We start from the raw sequence: 21,878 nt of genomic DNA, 5'->3' as shown, positions 1-21,878 counted from the left end.
TGCAAAATTTTCCACGTTTGATACCTGATCTACGGTACGCTAGCTCAGAAGCGTGCCGTGAACATTGTTTAAGCTACAACAGCCTGGTACGACGCAAAAAACATCGACGTACATTTGCTCCTCAGATCGCTCCGATAAATCTAAGGCCTCCTACGATGTTAACACGAATTGTTCGTCCTCTAATCGCAAGCAAACGAAACTGTGAGCTGTGACACCGCTCTTCTTTCCTCTTTCTCTTCCGATTATTTACAAATCGATCGGTACTTTCATACAGGATTTCGTAGCTTCGTGGATCGTGAACGGTACAAAATGAAACGATCAATTTCATTCTGCTCGCTTTATCAAGCATCTCGACAGCTATACGTTGGCGTAGATCGGTGTGTAATTAACGATAATACCTTAAACATCTAATAATGAATGCCACCATACTAGCACATAATCCTCTCTTAAACGATAACAATTATAGTTTACACGAAAACCGAAAAACCTCCGGTTCGTGATCTATGATAAATTTCATCGATCGACGATCTCGCCAAAATGGAGAACGCCTCTTAAGCAGCATTTCTTCTGTTTATTCTTTTTTTTTCATTATTTTGCTTTTATCTTTTGATGTAATATCACGTTCGGATGAACCTCTTCCCTATACATACAAAGTCGCGAAGGTACGAAAAGTGAATGCAGTCGTGGATGATCAGACAGTTGAACCGCTAAGGGACGCGTTTCCTTTCTCGGGACATCGGGTCTTTAAATCATAGATTTATCTTGGCTCCGTTTCGTTGAATACTTGAATCTCAATCGTTCGATGCAGCTTTAAACAGGCTCGAATACAACGTTTTGGTTCCTTGAATGAGTTTTTAATTTAACCGGATTAGTTAATCGACGAGCTGTCTCGACAGAGGAAATTCGATGTCACGCGCGATACGTTACGCACGTGGCGATTCCCTTCGTCGACTGCCCTCTCCGTTGAAAATATCAGTGGTACCTTTATCGATCCTTGCTCCGATTTCTAAACGCGTAGCTTAATCTCGTTTCTAAATGAGCGATTCTCCCAAACGCATGTACACAATATGAGACCTTAAGTATCTTACACGCACGTGTATATCGTCTGATATATTTATTTGAACGAACAATGTGTAAAGGGTTATGCATGCATAGAATGCGTTACAATACACGGATCCCACTTAACATTACTTAGAACAATATCTCAACTTTGTGTTGTCGTTATTTTTTTTCTTTTTTCTTTTTGTTTAGCGTTCACATTTCATACGTTACCGCGAGTTCTGTCGAAGTTTTTCGCTAACAATTTACCCGACTATTTAGGAATTACCTTTGTAAGATTATCTTAGGTGTACTCGTAACATGTATATATATATAATATATATTACGTATATATATTTATATATATATAATATTAATATATCGTGTTCGTTAAACGTACTTATGTCATTTAAATATATACCTTAAAACTTACAGCTTCTCGCGACTCGTTTCTCGTCAAAATGTTCGGACTACTCTCATACATCTCACGTATCGTTACTTAAAGCGCTAATTGAGTTAACAATTATCACACAGGAAACATGTTCCAAATAGAATCTGGAGAATGAACTGATAGTATGCAGCGAGATGCGTTTCTCTTCGTCGCTACACCCTAGTTGTTTTTTTTTTTTTTTTTGTTTTAACGTCCTCGACGCGTGCGAGCTGTCGACGGGTCTCGCGATTTTCTTCGATTTCGAAAGCAACGAACGTTCTCAGCGACGGTATACTTTTAAGCATGATCACTGAACCCCGATTCTTGGCCAACATTCCTCGATGCCGAACTTTTCCTGTCTTTCTCTGAGCCCCAACCCCTTCACGTTCGCGACGAAGGATCCAAACCTTTATACTTCAACAACGGATGTTCATTATTAGAAACAGCTGATTCACAATGATGAATATACATATATAGTCGCTCTCGATCGGTGCACTGGATACAAGTGTAATAATTTCTAATAATACATTATCAACGCGTGATTCATCGTCGTCATCGACATCCTCGTACTCTTTCATCTGATGCACTTCAGGTTCTGCACTTCTTCTTTCCTTTCATGTTTATTTTTTTTTTTTCTTAAAATTTAATAGTGTCATCGACGATTAATCTATGTTAAATTTTTTTTTGGTTTCTTATCTCAACATGGCTCCGGACGAGGACCCAAGGAAATCATAGTAACGATAATAATAATAATGAGGGATAATAATAATAATTCGTTTACGTCGATTGATAAATAGCAATTAAACGATCGATTTATTTACTGGTTTTCGGGCAGCGTTCGCGATCGGGGTCGCCGCCCGATCCGTTATAGCCTTTTTGTACTATCATCGTGTCGTGTCTGTCCGGGACGATCCACGCTTCCATCGGGAATTTTCGTCGAGCGTGAATGTGCAACTGAATCGAAGTAATTCCATACGTAACGCATCTGTATTTGGCAGTATAACTTTGGTATAGTGAACATAGAAGCGTCGCAAACGAGAACTCGAGCGATTGTTCAAATTCGCGATGGAAGCAGCCGAACCGTGAGAGGATCTCACATAATGGGCGACGACCAACGGAGCGAACGCTGTCTTCTGAAGAAACGAACAAGCTCTCGGAACAACCAGCTTTTGTTTCTAAGTACAAGCCACAGAGACCGGAGATCAGAAACACATTCCATATTTCCGATTTAATCAGGAAGACAAAATACGCAAAATTCCTATGGAATTAAACAAATGAATGTATGTAGAACGCTGTATTTGAATGAAGATAAATTATAGTTGAAATACGGTTGAATTATGATTGAATTATAACTGAATATTTAAGAATTTTGTAAACGAGAAGAACATAGAACACAATCTCTCTGATCTCCAGCCTGTGTATGATACAACCTATCAACTATACGTTGCGTGGACTAGCGCTAGATATTATCATGCGGTACGATATAATCATAAATACATATTCCATACGATGTCGTATGGTTATCACTAGGCTGATTAAACTTTCCCCGTGCAAGCTGCGCGCTGTTCGACAAATCGAAATCCAACGAAACTCTCGATATACACTGATCAACGTTAATATTTTCTTCACCGGTTAATTACCAACTTTATTGCTTTTGTTGAACATGCTGATTTGAATTATCGCTTATTACCATCATTAATCGTATAGAACGTTGATCCACATTCGTGCGCGAGGAACTTCGAATTAAAAGCCAAGGACTCTTAATGGAATTAGAATAATTAACCGAATTATCGCGTTCTACTAACGTTGGAACGTCGATACCTTGGAGCTCTTGGCGCTTTCAATTAAAAGTTCGCACGTAATCGAACGTCGCAACAAATAGCCGATTTTCGGTGTGAATTTCGATTGATCGCATTTCAGCCCGAAACGACGGAACTTTCGATCGAGATTCGTCCGAGAGCTTCTTCGCGGAATTCGAAATCAAAAGTTCCACCGTGCCGGGTGCACCGTACCGCCGGGCTTTTGTAAACACACTAATCGTTTTTTCGTCTTTCTTTCTTTTTTTGTTTTTTCCATTTTTAGTTACGTCTACGTACGTGGCACGAACTAAGAGAGTATCATTGATCCTCGGTGAGCCCTACACGTTAGCGGTCCCGTTGGCCGGGCCCGACGGTAAATCAACGGAAAGAAATGCGCGCGGGGGCCCCGGACGAGACCGTATGAACGGACAAATAATAAAAAGGAAAAACGGGGCGAAAAATCGAATATTAAAGGAAAGTTTCTTACGAGCGTACAACGGATACGCTGAACGATACTTAGATCACGATGGTTACGACCACTCCCCTTCGCCCCCGGATAGAAAGAAGAGATACCGCCGCCATTTCTTTTGTGCAGAATTCTTTCCGCTGAACTGATTCTTTTGTGCATCCTGATACGTACACGTACATATATTGTACATACGTAAGCCTTTTATATAGCCAATTTTATTACTGGTCCGTTTCGTCGATACAATCACTTTGTCCGTGTCGATCGCGTGGAAAATACGATTACGAACTTGTGTATATGTTTGCATCCGTTTCTCTCGTTTTCCTTCCTAAATATTTGTGTGTCCCTCTCTTCGCTCTCCATGTGTGTATGTATGTGTGTGTCCGTGTGTATAGATGAGATTACAATGTGTCGAGAGACTACGATCTTTCGATGGTGTTAAAAAGCGCGACAATGTAAAAGTTACAGAATGAAAGAACCGCGATGAGGATGAGGATGAGTGGTGAGCTTCTGACGGATCTACGTTAAAATAACGGTGAGAAATATAGGCGGCCAGGGCGGTATCGTCGGCAGAGAAAACCGGAGGAAAGAAGGAGTGGTCACGATCCGCCAGCGAGATTGATTAAAAAAGAAATTTCTCTTATTCCCCTTCCTCCTACATTGTTCTTGGACGCAGTTGATAGTGGTCTTGCAAAAGGCGGCTAGCGCTACGCTTAATCCACCATTAACTCAAAGTGCACTGAACCACGCCTCTCGAATCTGTCGTGGATGATGTTGTGTGCCCAGGCCTTGCACTCGATATTGATCAGCACACCGTCTGAAACGTTTACGGATATAATCAAAATTTTCCCTTACAATTAGTTTAGATAATAATCTTAGTCTAGATAGGCTCTCTTGAACGTAACTCATTGGACACTTTCATAAGAGTACAAGAATCATAAGCAACAGCTAGAATGAAGTACCTAGTTATTCGGTCTTTAGGTAAATTTGTATTCAATTAAGTTAGATAAGTTTTGTCGTTCTTTCTCTAGATATACCCTCTTGAATGTAAGTCATTGGACACTTTCATAAGAGTACAAGAATCATAAGCAACAGCTAGAATGAAGTACCTAGTTATTCGGTCTTTAGGTAAATTTGTATTCAATTAGGTTAGATAAGTTTTGTCGTTCTTTGTCTAGATATACCCTCTTGAATGTAAGTCATTCAACCTAGTGTTTCATAAGAGTACAAGAATCATAAACTACAGCTAGAATGAAGTATCTAGTTATTTGAATTTTAGATAAATTTATATTCAGTTAGGTTAGGTAAGTTTTGTCGTTCTTTTAAGCGATTGAGTATTTATGTATCGACATAACACGTGATGCTTTCTTAAATGCATGTGTAGTTTTGAAGATTACTATAGGAACTTTGAGATTTGATAAATAAAGAATTTGGGAGTTCAGAAATTTGGTGATCAGAAGATTTGGGGACGTCAGAGTTTGGAGAATCTCAGAGTAGAAATTTGGAGATTCAGGAATTTAAGGATATTGATGTCTGGACATGTGGGGATGTAGGAATATGGAGATGTAGAAATTTTTGAATATACAAATCTGAGAAAATAGGTAACCTAGAGGGTCACAGGAATCTAGGGATATAGGAACCTTGAGATACAGGAATCCAGGAATATAATAATCGAGGAATATATTAATCTAGGGATATAGGAATCTGAGAACATAGAAATATGAAAATTCAGAATTCTGCAAATACAAAATTCTGACAAAATGGTAATCTAGGTAAATATAGAAATCTAAAGATATAGTAGACTTGGAACATAGAAATCTGGAGATATAGAAACCTAGAAATCCAGGGATATAGAAACCTAGAAATCTAGGGATATAAGAATTTACCTAAATGGAAATCTAAATACATGAGGACTCCACAATATAGAAATCTGTGAATATGTAACAGTCTGAAGATGCAATTACTTACATTTAGGCCTCTCAAAGAAGACAGCTACGAGGGGGCTAAGATAGCCAGGGGTGTTTGTGAAGGGGAAGTAGTATCCAGGGAAACCACGATGTGGAATGTATTGAATCGCACCCATGTTCTCGATATCGGCTGGATTTTCACCTGTACAAGATACCCAAACGGTGTCCAACCGATTGGACAGCGCCTCTTGTTTGATGTGATCTTGCAGCTCGGCTGGCATGTCGCGGGGTAGATTCGATGTGTCGTTGTAATATTCCGGTTTCCAGCCGAAAATCTATAAAATCACAGTTACTGTACACTTGTACATTGTACATTCAATTGTCGTTGAAGTCAAATTTATTTGAAATGTGCCAGGAAAATGTACTACGACATTGATGTCGGATATGGTTACAGAAATGTTGGGACTTTGATTACGGTAATTTTCAACGTTTGTAAGTTTATATTTATAATATTACAGATTTGATAGTTGGAAAATGTGTGGTTTTTAAAGTTAGTGAATGTGCAGATGTGAAAGTTGAAAAATGTATAGATGTGAAAGTTGAAGAATGTATAGATGTGAAAGTTGGAAAATGTAAAAAACTTGAAAATGACAATTCGGAAGCTTGAAAAATTTCAAACTTAAACTTGACATTTTTTTGAAACTTCAAAGCTTAAAACTTCTATAATTTTTCATTTCTAAATCAGTGTTTTTTCAACCCTTCCAATTTAGAAATTTTTATTTTTCAAGCTTCAAAATTTCATATCCCTACATTTCAAAATTTGTTAATTCTTAAATATCTAAATTTCAGATCTTTCGTGTCACCAAATATTCAAAAAACTGTTGCCACACTTGTAAAACGTCAGAGAACTAAATTTTAATATTTAAAAATCTAGTCCTTTGATAGTCCAAAGTTGAAAAGTGTAAAATGTTAGAAATATGAGATGCCTCCGTCAAAAATCGAATTGAAAAATTGCTTATCATTTGTACGAGTGCTGTACCTTGTTCAGTTTGAGGAAAATGCAAGGGGCGGATTTATTGTAACCATATTTATTTTCCTTTGTGCAGTGTCTCCACTGCGTCATGTCCACATCACAAACTTTTCCAGGGGTCGGTGGTTTTCCGTAATCGCAGAGCATTCTCTGCTGGGCACCGTTTGTTCCTCCAGAAGGCTTCTGATATTCTAAAGAAACGGCAATGCATTTCCATCAGAAATCAATGAAACGATATTAAAATGGAAAACGAACAAATAAGAACATCCCGTAATATCTTTTCAATTAATTGTAATACCATCACCCATATTAAAATCATTTGCTTATTGAATCATTTTTCTTTCAATCCCAGAAATAAAAAAGAAAAGAAATTCTTTTAATTACAAAATATATTGATATCTGTTTCCCCTCCATCGATTCGAGAAAATTAAATTACTGAATTATTAAACGAAGAATAAATACCATTAGGTAACAATATTTTGTCGAAATATGTATTACACGTATAAATGCATGGAAACTGATCTAAAGATTGGTCTTACCTTGACCGGATTTAACAAGCTGTTGACGTAACTGGCTCGTTAGGAGAAAGAAAATTTTCTCGCGTATCGGTTAATATTAGCCTTACAATGCGTCAATCGATACATTTATGTTGGTTGTTAAATTTCAACCAAAGAATATTTCGAGCTTAATTTAGACTACAGTAACAGTATAAACGAAACTTAGCGAACGTAATCCAATAAACAGCATTACGACAGCTTACATAATTCTATGTTTTAACACCGAAACCACTAAACGGATCATTTGACCCATTCACAAGCTTCCTTTTTCGTAAAGGTTTTTCTTTTGAAATCTCTGTTCATTCTTATCAAGGTACAGAAAATTTATATTTTATGTGTTTGTCATTTTTATCGTTTATTTGTTCATGTATTTCTCTATTTTATTTTTATTTTTTACTTATGTATTATATGTAAATTTAGAGTTAATAACTTGATGAAGTCTGAGTATTTTTGTTAGTAATTTTAGCACCGGGTTTTATGAAGTTTGGGAACGTCCCCGACATTGAAGCTCAACATTAAGAATTAAATACCTTATTTTTAATTTCAAATTATGTACTTTTGCATTTGTAAATTTAGTGTTAATACAACTTGAATAAATCTGAGTACATTTGTCATAAATCTGAGTGTATTTGATCAGTAATTTTAGCACCGGGTTTCGTGAAGTTTGAGGACGTCCCTGACATTGAAGTTCAATGTTAAAAGTTAAATACCTTCGAGAAACGCGTCCAATTCTCTAGTCCAATGTAAGAAATTTCCCTCGTCGCTGGCTTTGTACCAAATCAAGGTACTTTCGACGTTGCTTGATGGTGGCATAGGCCTAAAACCAAGTCCAGGGTTGCTGCCGATGAGGGAATTGTCCAGCTGCCATTTTGGTTCGTTCGGGTCTAACGTCTGGTAAAAAACGGTCAACATCGCTCCGAAGAAACCGGCCAGTACCGCGTAAAAAATAACGTAGAATAACAAAATCTTGCCTGTAATCAATGAACAACAAGTTTGATTAATTTTATAATACATTTAAAAAATCAAAAACTAAGATTACCTATTAGATTACTAATTTGAATTATCCTTAAAAAGTTAAAGTTATTATTCGGATGAAAATTTTGATTCTCCTTTTAGAGCATAATGTATTTCGATTTAATTGATTGTACAAAATTAGGAAGCTTAATCAATTTTATGAAATTAAGAAACTTTTCATTAAGGTATTAAATTTATTATTATTAAAATTTTTAGTTCTTGCAGTACATAATTAATTATATAAAATTTAATTTATCTTTATAACAGTCTATATTTACATTTGTAAAGGTAATTTTGTGCAAATCAATAAGCAACTTCTCATAAAATATTATAAATTTTGTAGATTATAATATATAATAATATAAGTTTTGTATGATTAATTATACAAGGTTGTAGTGCAAGATGTACAAGTTTTGTAATAATTCACTTTCAATAAATTATTGTAGGAGTAACGTTTTAGTATCATTAGAATATAATATACATATGTAGACATTTAGGAATATAAGTATCCACCTACGTATATGTATAGAAACATAGAGGATCTAGAAATATGGATCGCTATCTAAATCTCCATGATTTAGGATTATAGAAATGTAGGAGACTGGAGATATAAAAATTTCAACATATAGAAGTTCGAAAATATAGAAATTTAATGACACTGTTGGAATAGTAGAAATCTTGGATCATAAATATCTAGGGATATAGGAGTTTAGAAATATAGAAATTAAAGAGACATCAAAACTTAAGGATACTAAAATAATTAAAGATACTCAAAAATTAAGGATACTAAAGATATTAAAGCTTAAGGATACTGAAATCTAGAGAAATATAGAAATATAGAAAGATATGTAAAACTAAGAATACAGAAACCCAGAGATATATCAAAGCCTAAAGATACTGAAATCTAGAGAGATATAAAAATCTAATAGAAAGCTAGGGACATATGAACCTGAAGCTGCAGAAATCTGCAAATATACAAATTTAATGTTATAAAGACTTGAGGAGATAAAAATTTGGAAATGTGAATATCTCAGAATACTAAAATTAAGGAATATAGAATTGTAAGGGTATGACAATCTAGGGACATTGGAATCTGTCAATACAGATATCTATAACTTGAAAATAATTACTATTATTATTACATAATTGAAATTTTGAAACGTGGCTATACAGGAATATAGAAACATAGAAGAATACATTAATAAATCCAGAAATAGACACACATAAATGACAAAATCTAAATCATTTAACGCCTGTCTTATCGCAATAATGTCTTTCATAGATATACATAACAACTGAAGTGTAGAACATCGAGACAATTATGATCGCCAGCCTAATTGGCCTGAATTGATATTGAGTAAGCAATGTAGCTCGTTTACTATAAGAATCGTTAATGAATATGTACACTTGGTGCAATCTATCTTCGAAGAATCACACCATTTGCTTTTACTGCATCACACCCGGGCATTTAATCAATGAAATGTCTGCTAAATATCTGACATTCTTTTGAAACATAATTTTGCTTATTACATTTGATGATTGAACGTTCATCTTCCTTTGTGAACTGATTAAAGAGAAACTATGAATTTTTATGGAATAAAAATGTGAAAATTAAAAATTGACTCATTGTGTGATGGGGAGTTTGTTGAGTAAGAACTGAGAATTTATACGAAATTCATATATCTTTTGAAATCGAACTTTGCTTATATTTGATGATTGAATGTTCATCTTCCTTTGTGGACTGATTAAAGAGAAGCCATGAATTTTTATAGAATACAAATGTGAAAATTAAAAATTGACTCATTGTGTGATGGGGAGTTTGTTGAGTAAGAACTGAGAATTTATACAAAATTCATACATCTTTTGAAATTCAACTTTGCTTACATTTGTTGATTGAATGTTCATCTTCCTTTGTGGATTGATCAAAAAGAAACCATGAATTTGTATAAAATACAAATATGAAAATAAAAAATTGATTCATTGTGTGATAGTGAGTTTGTTGAGTAAGAACTGAGAATTTATACAAAATTCATACATCTTTTGAAATCTAACTTTGCTTACATTTGTTGATTGAATGTTCATCTTTCTTTGTGAACTGATTAAATAGAAACTATGAATTTTTATAAAATTCATACATGTAAATTAAAAGTTGATAGAGTAATCATAACTAATGACTTTGCTGAGTAAGAACCAAGAATTTATACAAAATTCATACATGTAGATTAAAAATTGATACAGTAATAGTATCTAATGAAACATCATACTTTAAACAGGTAAAAATGAGAGATACGTATTTTTTTATCGGTTGAGCAATTTTAAAGACCTCTTCAAATTTCAACCCCCTTGTGCTATCTCGAAAACCATAAGATATACATTAAAACCTATAATAGAAAAGTTTTATGGTTTTTTGTGTATAACAACAATATTTTAATAAATTGAACAAAATAATATTCATTTTCAATTTGTTTATTAACAAATTTTTCAAATTTCAAATTTGCATAAAGACAAAAAGTGTAGAGAATTTTATTTCAAATCCATTGATATGTATATATACGCAATTGCGTTTTACAGTTTCTCAGATGATTATCTACATTACACGTGACCGCTGATCTACCACACGATACTAAGGTGATGTCATGTCCGATGACATTACTATTATTCAACGTTATTTATAAGCATAAATAAAAAACAATTATATTTGCGTTACTCATAACTGTTAATTTTATTAAATTTGTACTATAAAACAGAACTTCAGGATGTGAGAATTTGGGGATTTGAGAATTCGAAAGTATAAGAATTTGAAGATTTCAGAATTATAGTTTAAAAATTTGGGGATGTGAGAATTTGGTGACGTGAGAACTTTGGGATGTGAGAATTTGAGGATTTGAGAATTCGAAAATATAAGAATTTGAAGATTTTAAAATTATAGTTTAAAAATTTGGGGATGTGAGAATTTGCTAACGTGAGAACTTTGGGATGTGAGAATTTGGTGATGTGAGAACTTCAGAATGTGAGAATTTGGTGATGTGAGAATTGTAGAATTTATAACTGGCGAAAAGATTTGTATGACATCACCATATGGGCATAATAGATTTCTCTAATTCCCGATGATTCTGTACCGACTTCTCCATACACGTACAAAAATATCTATTCAACAATGAACTATCTATTCAACGCCTCATCGTTTATCAAATGCTAATATATTTTATATCTTGATGTGATTAATGATATCCAATATATTTTATATCTCGATGTGATCGATGATATAAAATATACTTTATATCTTAACGTGATCGATGACATAAAATACATTTCATATCTTCATGTGATTAATGATATCAAATGTATTTTATATCTTGATGTAATTAATGATGTCAAATGTACTTTATATCTTGATATAATTAATGATGTCAAATATACTTTATATCTTGATGTGATTAATGCTATCAAATATATTTTATATATTGAAGTATTTAATGACATCAAATATGTTTTATATCTTGATACGATCGATAATATCAAATATATTTCATATATTGATTATGACTGACACTATCAAATATATTTAATAACTTGAATAAGCATCATCTGCTGAAATACCCAATATTTTTCTTATATTTCATATATCATGATTGACGCTATCAAATATATTTAATAAATTGAATAAACATCACCTGTCAAAATACCCAACGTTTAAAATAAATATCAAGACCTCCAATCGACGACACAATTTCCTGTATTTAGAGACCACCTACTTAATATTTCTATTTATAACATTAGTGGCATAAAAAATTTCTAATTTAGAAAATACGTCTTCCTTCAATGTTCTCCTTGGCACAACACCAAACACTCTTGAGGAAGTATAATATATTAACTTTGGTTGCAACACCTGCCTTCACCAAGGTTACAGAATGACTTCTTACGATCTATATATAGTTCTTTTCAGTATGCTACGAGTACTATTGTGAACGAATAGTTCCTGGTTATTGGTAATGAATTAACGACTATGAATCAGAAAGATTCTGGAGAAAAGTTTTACTGTTGGGAAATCGATGATGTATGTTTCATTTGGGAATTTTGCAAATTAGGAAATTTAGAGATTTCAAAATTTGGGGATGTAAGAATTTAGGGATGTGAGAATTTGGGAGATGTTAGAATTTGGAGATGTGAGAATTTGGGGATGTGAGAATTTGAAGATGTAAGAATTTAGGGATGTGAGAATTTGGGGATGTGAGAATTTGGGGGATGTTAGAATTTGGGATTGTGAGAATTTGGGGATGTGAGAATTTGGGGAATGTTAGAGTTTGGTGATGTGAGAATTTGTAGATTTGAAAATTTATAAATTTGAAAATTTTTTAAATTTGAGAAGTTTTATGACAAATATTGAATTTAAGAATTTAAAAATATAAATATTCGAAAATTCAAAAATTTGAAAATGAGGAAGTTACAGAATTCAGAAAATGAAAAAATACCATTATTCCAAATTTCGAAATTAAATACAGAAACTGAAATAAGTCCATCATAACAAATAAGTTACCAATAAAAAATTAATGTCACTCTAAACTACATCTCAACCTAAAAATTAAAATTAAAGAAAATTAAATTCTATATTAAGGGTTAATTCCATACAGAATAAAGTAATACAAATAAAGCAAAATATCTGCGAGTAAGACTGAAGTAATGTTCTCAAGGAAAATACAGTGGGTTATTGATCCTTGTATAAATATCCGCATTGTGGGATTACGCCTCGTTCTAACGCAACTATTTTTCTTACCCTCGTTCGAGCAAATCTGATTGTTTCATGTATTATTTCAGGCACAGTTCTTTTAAACACACTTTCTTAAACCCTCACTATACTTTATCATCACAAAATACATGAACCGCCGAATACATTTAAATATTTGAATACATAACAGCATGAAACGCTATTTCTACTTTTATCCAAAACACCCTGCTATTCTTTCACCACTCATATTACTAAATAAAGTAAAAGAAAAGTTTGAAGTATTATAGTTTCAACTTATTTATTTAAGTAACGGATTTACGTCGAAGTTTCTTACAAATTATAAAGTTAAAAATTGAAGGATAACTTTTCAAAAAGTTAACAATCGAATTAAAAGTTAAGATACGAACTACGAGCAGCAATTCTTTATTCTTTTATAAAACTCTTAAAAATTACTTCATGCATACAGGGCGTTACCTGTAATGCTACTCACAATTTCTTACAGCCACCTTACGAAAAAAAGTTTAGAACAAAATTTGCAGGGTATGAAGTGCACAATAGATATTAGTAAAGCAAATTTTGAAAACAGTTTGTTCTCTCGGCAAAGTCAAGGTCACTTTGGGTTTTTTAAATAGGAACATACATTTTTTTAATTCATAGCTTTAGAGGACATCGAGACGAATTCAAAACACATGTTACATGATATTTTTATTAACATGTTACTCGATTTACAGAAGTGGAAATGTGAAGTAAAAGACCGGAATATTACGTGATGGAAGGCGGCATACATTTTGAACATGTAATTAAATAAAGTGTATTTTTCTTACATTCTAGTCGAGTGTTTACATTCATCTCTTCGGAATCAAATAATTACACTACCAAAGTCAAAAGCTAAGTACTTCACATTTCCTCTTCTGTAAATCGAGTAGTATGTTAATAAAAATATCATATAACATGTGTTTTGAATTCGTCTCGATGTCCTCTAAAGCTACGAATAAAAAAAATGTATATACCTATTTAAAAAACCCAAGGTGACCTTGACTTTACCAAGAGAACAAACTGTTTTCAAAGTTTGCTTTACTAATATCTATTGTGCACTTCATATCCTGCAAATATTGTTCTAAACTTTTTTTCGTAAGGTGGCTGCAAGTGGGAGAAAAATCATGAATAGCGTCACAGGTAACACCCTGTATAACTAAAGCTCTATTGGTTTAAAATTTTGTTCATTTTTAACAAGTCCATAAATTGAAGCTGCATGAATTGTTATGGAAGTCCATGAATTTTTATTGAAGCTTAAAAATTGTATAGCAAATTTTGTGAGTGAAATGTGTTCGTTAAAAATATATTACGTTACTGTAAACGATTGCGCTACAAACGCAATGCAGATAGGAGAGGATATCTCGAAGAAGCAAATGTTCATTCAAAATCGAAAATAGGATATCGTAAGGAGAGGGGTATTTGTCAATAGTCGAGATAAAAATAGTAGAGGTAGATACAAAGAGTGACACAGAGATTTGAACTTATGTGCAACAATATCAATGACCTACTTCATGAAAGAACCGTAGTGGCTTCTAAGTTTGTGGCGCCGCCGCGTTCCGCATACGGGGTGATCGATATCTCAAAAAAACCGTGAAAATGTTACGTTACTACAGCAACGATGAAAGTAAAATCAAATCTATTCACTGGTTTCTGTGTTTAAAAAATACGAGTTTTTCGATATATTTTTGATTGGATGTTTATTGTTTTTCTTTCGGGTTTTTTGTTTTTTTATGGTGAGATGCTTGGTATACTTTTGAGTGGAGAAATATTTTTAATGGTATTTTAGTGTTATTTATGATTGGAACTATTTTTAGTAGTATTAGGAAGTACATAATATTTAATAATATCTCTAATAGTATTTCTAACAATATTTGATATTATTTTTCATAATATTTCCAACAATACTTAATGCAATTTCTCATAGTATTTCTATATGTATTTAATGCTATTTCTCATAATATTTCTAACAATACTTAATACTATTTCTAACAGTATTTTTATATATATAATATTCTATGGAATTCTATAACAAATTAGTCTTAAACAATTCTAAACTTTAATGGTTAATATGCCTTTAAATAAAAAAGAATGAAACTGTTACATAACCTAAGGGTGTATTACGCTAAGTTTGATCCGAGCTCATTGCTATAATTTCGAAATTTAATATAAGTTCAAATCATGTTCACTGATTATAAATTGTGTGTCGTAAAATGTGATTAACCATGCATTGAAACAAGTTTCATTAGATTGTTGACCTAATAATAATAAATAAGTTGGATTATGTGTTTGACCTGATAATAATAAACAAGTTTGATTAGATGTTGATAAGTATAGATCCCTAAAAAGTAATAGAAGATATCACTGATGTATACACTTCAATTTCATAATTTATTACATATGGATTAATATCATTAAATGTTATTTTATAAAATAAATGTGATACACGGTTTTAAACTGCTAATTGTGAATGTTGTTAAATGATAAAAAGATCCAAAAAATTATATGTCACTGAAAATGAATGCATTTTATGAAAGAAACGTAATTTTAAACTTATTTTTAGTAAAATATATGAGATTGTACTAGGAGTTAATTGCATTAAAAATACCAGAAAAGAACTACTTAATGTTTGAAGAAAATTATTGAATGCACTTAAGAAAATACAAAATGTAAAATAAAATTGTTTCATTTAAAACTTCAGAAAATTGACTTTAACTTCATCAAGAATATTTATACATACGTAGTTTAATTTATTATTAAATTCATCAACTAAAAATTTAATGTATAGTTTCTGTATATTATAATTGTCAAGCCCGATTTATTAAAACCAATAAAAAAACGAAGTAACATATTTTTCTAAACTCTATTAAACTGACCTTTAAAAAGGTCATGAGGAGGTTAAAGATCAGCTTCCTTAATCAATCTTCAATAAAATAAATTTCAGTCTATCCCATAAACAGAAAATATACATCTATTTAACACATTTTAGCGTCCAAACAGTAAATATAAAATTGTAAACTCCATATTTTCTTTATTACTTTTACTCCACCTTCACTCAAGTGATCGAACAGAGCTCTTATCAGACTGCCCATATTAAAATAATCGAAAATATACAATTCTACCACAATATCTAATTACACATTCAAAAATAGAATTATATATTCAAAACTATAAAGTTTTTCAACAGTTAATTAGTAAAGACCGCTATTTAAATCGTTGACATCGCCATAGAACGTATTCCAGGAGCAGAAACACGGTTTTCTTGAACCACTTCGACACGGAGGTCGCCATTGTTGAATTAACACGAGTGCGCAAGTTTTGCAGGACGTAACGAGAAGACTTCCTTCACAATGCCAGTAGATATACTAGCGTACTATTTAAAAGTAAACTGTGCTCCTTGTAAAATACAAGGACCTATAAATCGCAATTACCTTTCGCGAATGGAACAACTTGCAACACTGTTTCGTGGAACAAACTTTTAATATACAAGCTTCTAACAATTTCTGTAGGAAACTTCGTGCAAAATTCTGGAAAAATGAGTGTTTAACATTGAGTTTATTGAAACTCAGAAATAAATGTTTAGCATTGATGGATACCTATGTACAAGGAAAATTGGAAATGTTGACTGAAATGTAGAAACTTTGTAATTTTCAATTAAGTAATTTTCAAGATTAAAAAGTCAAGTGAATTCTTAGGAATATTTAGAAGAGTAATGTTTGGGAATAGGAGGGGAAATTATGGGAGCTTATTTCTTTTTTAATAGCGTGAGGAACGTATTTGCATTTGTTGCATGAAGTATTATTGTAATTTTTGGATGTTTCTAATTTTAGGTGGTTTTGGATTTTCTAATTACGATTTTTGATCTTTCAACAAGATGGAGGACCATCAGACTTTAGTAAAGCTGTAAGAGAACTTTGAGGAGTACTAATCTACAATAAAATTACTAGTGAACTATTACTACGATCTTCTTGATTTATCACTGTAGTTTTAATATTTATATATATCAAGATGGTGATGTACCAAATATTGAACAATTACAATTTAACAGAATTATGACCTTAAACATTACCGTTGCAAAACAACATTTTGTAAAACAAACATAGAAACTGAATCAGTAAAATTACGTAATTGTATAAAATTATGATAATTTATAGCAATTCTTGAATTAATAAAATTTATTAATAATAAGTTTCCTTTATCTTATCCTTCTTTATTCGATAAATCAGTACGGAAATATTAAGAACTTTTCTTAGAATATTAATATTCAACTGTTAAGAACTTTTAATAAAATATTGAAAACTATTACTAAAGTATTGATATTAAAATGTTAAAAACTTTTACTAAAATATTGGCGTTAAAGTATTGAAAACTTTTACTGATTGTGAAATATTAGCAATAAAATATTGAAAACTTCTACTGAAATATTAATATTAAAATGCTAAGAACTTTTACTGAAATATTGGCATTAAAGTATTGAAAACTTTTACTGATTGTGAAATATTAGCAATAAAATATTGAAAACTTCTACTGAAATATTAATATTAAAATGCTAAGAACTTTTACTGAAATATTGGCATTAAAATATTGAAAACTTTTACTGATTGTGAAATATTAGCAATAAAATATTGAAAACTTCTACTGAAATATTAATATTAAAATGCTAAGAACTTTTACTGAAATATCAACATTAAAATATTGAAAACTGTTACTAAAATATTGATACTAAAATATTCATTGAGCTGGGAACAAAGATCCACAAAATTAGAACAAAGACAATCAAATTGAACTCCATGGGGTTGAAACTCACTCGAGCGTACCGAATAGATTTTCAGAGCCGATTTTCTAGACCAATATCATTCAAGTCTTAAATGAAATAATTCTATTCTACATTTCTGACTTATTTCTTCACATAAAACCAAGAACTACGCCACCAGTTATATTACAGTCCATATATTATACCTTTTTATTGACATACATGTCAATTCATTGCCATGAAATTTTAAATTCATTTATTTACAAAAATTTATTTAGTAAAATAACTGCACATTAAATTCATCAATTATATAAATTATAATTAATCAATATACTCTTTCGCAAAAAATTATTATTCATCTAATATAGTATACATATTATAATAAAATTTTCAGACTCATTTTTAACCACTTTTATTAAACTGATTAAGTTCGAATGAAATATAAACTGTTACATAACATCGTTATTAAACGACAAAATAATTATTGCACTTCAAAGTTAAAAGAATGACAACGATATCTGATAAGAGATAGTACTAGATAATTTTATTTTTAAAATAATTCGCTAAACTATTTATAAATCAATCCACAGCAATTAGTCTTTCAAATGTATTTACAGAAAATAAACAAAACTTTCAACCTAATTTATTTCCGTCCCCATGCAATCAAATATTCGACCACTAAAATGTAACAACTTCCCGAATCATAATACTAAAACCTCGCACGTTAAAAGATAACAGGAAGTGTATCTGAAAGAAACAGATTGTTTACCCTTCGTACACCGAAAAAAGGGGAGGTTTAAACTAACAGAACAAAATGCGATATAAATTACCGAAAAGAACGTAAAAATTCGACTCGTTCAATTGAAATATTTAACCAGTAAACCGCATAAAATCAGAGCAAGCCATTTCCACGGAATGGCAAGACCGTTGGACTGTATTGATTTTGGTGGAAGTCGATCAACCTCAAGAGAAGAAGAGGGGAAAAAGACGGCAGAACCGAGGAGGAATGTAGCTTATAAAGGCGAATACATAAGCTACTTTGAGTATACAACCGACACGTTAACTCGAACGAATTGCTTTGTTAATAACTTCCACTAAATTATTGTCAATTGTTCACTGTGCGTCAACCGGTTTACAGAACAGATTTTCTCGAAATTTGTGTCTTGATAAGCGAGAAGCTTCTGTTTGCTCTTGATAATGAAACCTGATCTACAAAGAATTTTACACTGAAATCACACTTCCGACATCGACCGGGATTTTCTGGATAAAATGGATATTCTGAAATTCGTCAAATTACTGTAAATATAAGTACGTTGCTCGAGACGAAAATATTTATTTGAAATAACCCATTTGTTCGAACTAAAAAATATTCGACTTGTCTAAACTGAAAGACCGATTAAAATAAAAAATATTCCATTGGTACTAAAAAATAATCCACAAAAAATGAAAAGTCAATTCGTTCAAAATAAAAAGTCTATCTAAAATAAAATATAATTTTGATTAAAATAAAAGATTTGTTAGAAGCAAGAAAAAATTTGTTTGGAATAAAAGATAATCGACTAACTGTTTTGAAAAATGAATTAGTGAAAAGATATTTTGTACAACTTTCAAGTTGCAAGTGAATAGCGATCAGAATGATCTGTGCAATAATTATATTACAGATCGATGTTGCAATTGTGAAGCGATAAGTATCTACATTTTACAAACTATTCGTTATTTGCAGGTCATTAGATCAAATTTGTTTAACTGTCATAAAAAGTCTGAAAATGTCTGCAGTTTAGCAGTAAAATTGCCATTGTGTATTATAGCGACAATATACTGAACAATAGATCTCTATCGATCTAACTTCTCCGCAATTGTATTACATAACAGACGCTAGTATAGCTAGTATGGAGCTAGTATTTGTTTGCAGACGTCACTATAAACTGCTTACCGCAAATTATACAAAGTCAAAAGGATCCCTCATCCAAATCTTCAAACTATAAATAAATTATTAAATTCACTTCAGAATTACTCGATCGAATCCTTATTTCTTTCCTAATAATCAAACAAAAATATGGAACAGTTTCGCAATGGAAACCGCAAGGGTTACCGCCCCTCCTATTTTTTCAACACCCGAAAAACCTTGAAATTTCAAGTTGCACAGAAATTAGAAGCGTAAAAAGGCGTTATCAGGGACGTCAGATAAAACGGAATGCCATAAAATTCCGACTGGTAACATATAAGAAGTTCTTTGAATAAAAAAAGAATGGAACAGCTTTCTCAGGGTAAACGTATCATTTTGTATCACCGTTACAGAGCAATCGATTAAACCACGATCAGAACGTCTTTACTCATTTGAATGCAGCACGAAAGCTCTTCATGCACGATATATAGCCAGCGAGCTGCAGTGCGCGTGTACATTGCGACGCTCTACGTCAGGAAACGATGGGGTTACCATTAAATGTCAATCGGATATTCGAGTTACGTTCGTGACATGCTTTACAGGAATATCTACGAAAAATCATCGATCGAAGTACTTTATAAAAGGCGGTTTCGAGACTATTTATTCGAGGCGGTTTATTCGACTAAAGTACCGGAATTCGGGACAATAACCTGACCTAACTTCTGCGTAGAACTTCTATTCGAATCTCTTAGAACTTCGAGTATATGAGAATTAAGGTAAGGATTTGCGAGCATCGGACTTTAGGAGATTAGGTGTATTCGGACTTACCCCAACTAGCTCCTGTACGTCCCAGGAACTGTCCAGTCTCGGAGTTCCATAGAAAAACCTTGAAGCCTTCCCATTTGCCGAGCTTCGGCGGCGGTGTGTAATACTGTTCCTTCTTGCCCTCCATTGGGATGGTTCGAACGATGGACAGATAGAACGATCCCGCGTATCACCACGAACGACGACGTACGAATATCCCTGGTCGAGGCTTGTCCGCCGCTTTCTGCCGCTGATCTTGTTCGTCCTCTGACGGAATGGAACGGAACGGTGCCGCGATCGAGCAGCTCCGCGGGCGAGGACGCAAAGGAAGGAAGGGTCGATTCGTGCCCTCGTCTGGAGCCGCTGTTCTCGGGCGCTCTCGTCCGGCCAAGGGATGAATATTGAGCGATCGAACCGAGCCTGGCCCGAACTTTTCAGGCCGTCCCCTCCTCGCGAACGTTCCCTCTCTTCGCCGTTTTCTCTCTGTTCAGCACACGGGGGCTCCCCACCGTCGCGGAGATCGCAACCCTTTTCCAACGCGTCACCGAAATCGCGCAGTCGCGTCAATACGCATCCCCCTTAGACCCCCTTCGCGCCCTCCCCCCGCGCGTCTCTTTCGGTGACTCGCGACCAGGTGGCACTGGCTCGCAGTGATGGCGGCCGGCTCGCCCGATCCTTTTCGCTCCACCTCGCGTTTTTACCACCTCCTCGTTGCTCGTACGACGATTCGATCGACCCCGCTGCGTGACACGGCGACTCCTCGCGACGGAGCTTACGCGAATCGCGCGATAGATACACGGCCGAACGCGATCCTCCAACGGAGAACCCACCTACTTCCCTTCGAACTGGGTAAGCGGAGACAGACGAGGAATTACTGTCTCGCGGAAGGGTGTAGAAGTGTGTTGGTAGCAGGGAAAATGCGAGGAGAAAGAGAGTAATAGGGTGAAGACGAGGTCGAAGCTTTCGAAACGCGTCCGACTGCCACGGAATCCCAAGAGAGAATGACCAGACGGTTACGAGGGCTTTTCATGCAGCTTCCTGCCGTTCCTGTTGTAGCGCGATCTCTGCTTATCGTTTCGCGATACGCGCAAAACCGCGTCCTCGTGCGTATTCTTCCAAGGACTCTTTTAGAGAGAACACAGTAGAAAACTCAAACACTCTTCGAACATCGGAGATACGTTCAGTGTTCTCGACGAGCGGGGACACCCCGAACCGAAATACAGGGTTAATGTCAACGTTGTGTATCGTAGACTGTTATATAATTACTTTGGCATCGAAATTCATACAATTTTCAGAATTCACCGAGCGGATACTTATGCAAACATGAACGTACTCGGGATTGTTTGAGGGATAAATTTTGCTTCAAGGACAGCCCAAGCGATTTTCACACTCGATGATATATACTTTAGCTTTAATAAAGTTGCTGCCATCTCGTT

At 33.6% G+C, this 21,878-nt stretch overlaps 1 protein-coding gene across 1 annotated transcript; it reads right to left on the bottom strand.

Annotated features, from left to right (window-relative positions):
- Positions 1-1,652: 1,652 nt before the first annotated feature.
- Positions 1,653-20,985, bottom strand: LOC100882633 (sodium/potassium-transporting ATPase subunit beta-2). The gene is made up of 5 exons (XM_003706273.3): positions 20,467-20,985; positions 7,938-8,198; positions 6,680-6,861; positions 5,702-5,975; positions 1,653-4,550 (listed from the first exon to the last, which is right to left on the bottom strand). The coding sequence occupies exons 1-5, from the start codon at positions 20,588-20,590 to the stop codon at positions 4,447-4,449; spliced, it is 945 nt and encodes a 314-aa protein (XP_003706321.1). The 5' UTR covers positions 20,591-20,985; the 3' UTR covers positions 1,653-4,446.
- Between the last annotated feature and the right edge of the window lie 893 nt (positions 20,986-21,878).

Source organism: Megachile rotundata, chromosome 4 (genome assembly GCF_050947335.1).
Source record: "Megachile rotundata isolate GNS110a chromosome 4, iyMegRotu1, whole genome shotgun sequence".
Taxonomy (NCBI): Eukaryota; Metazoa; Arthropoda; class Insecta; order Hymenoptera; family Megachilidae; genus Megachile; species Megachile rotundata.
The sequence above is the reverse complement of the archived record's forward strand: the minus strand, read 5'-3'. Positions and strand labels throughout refer to the sequence as shown.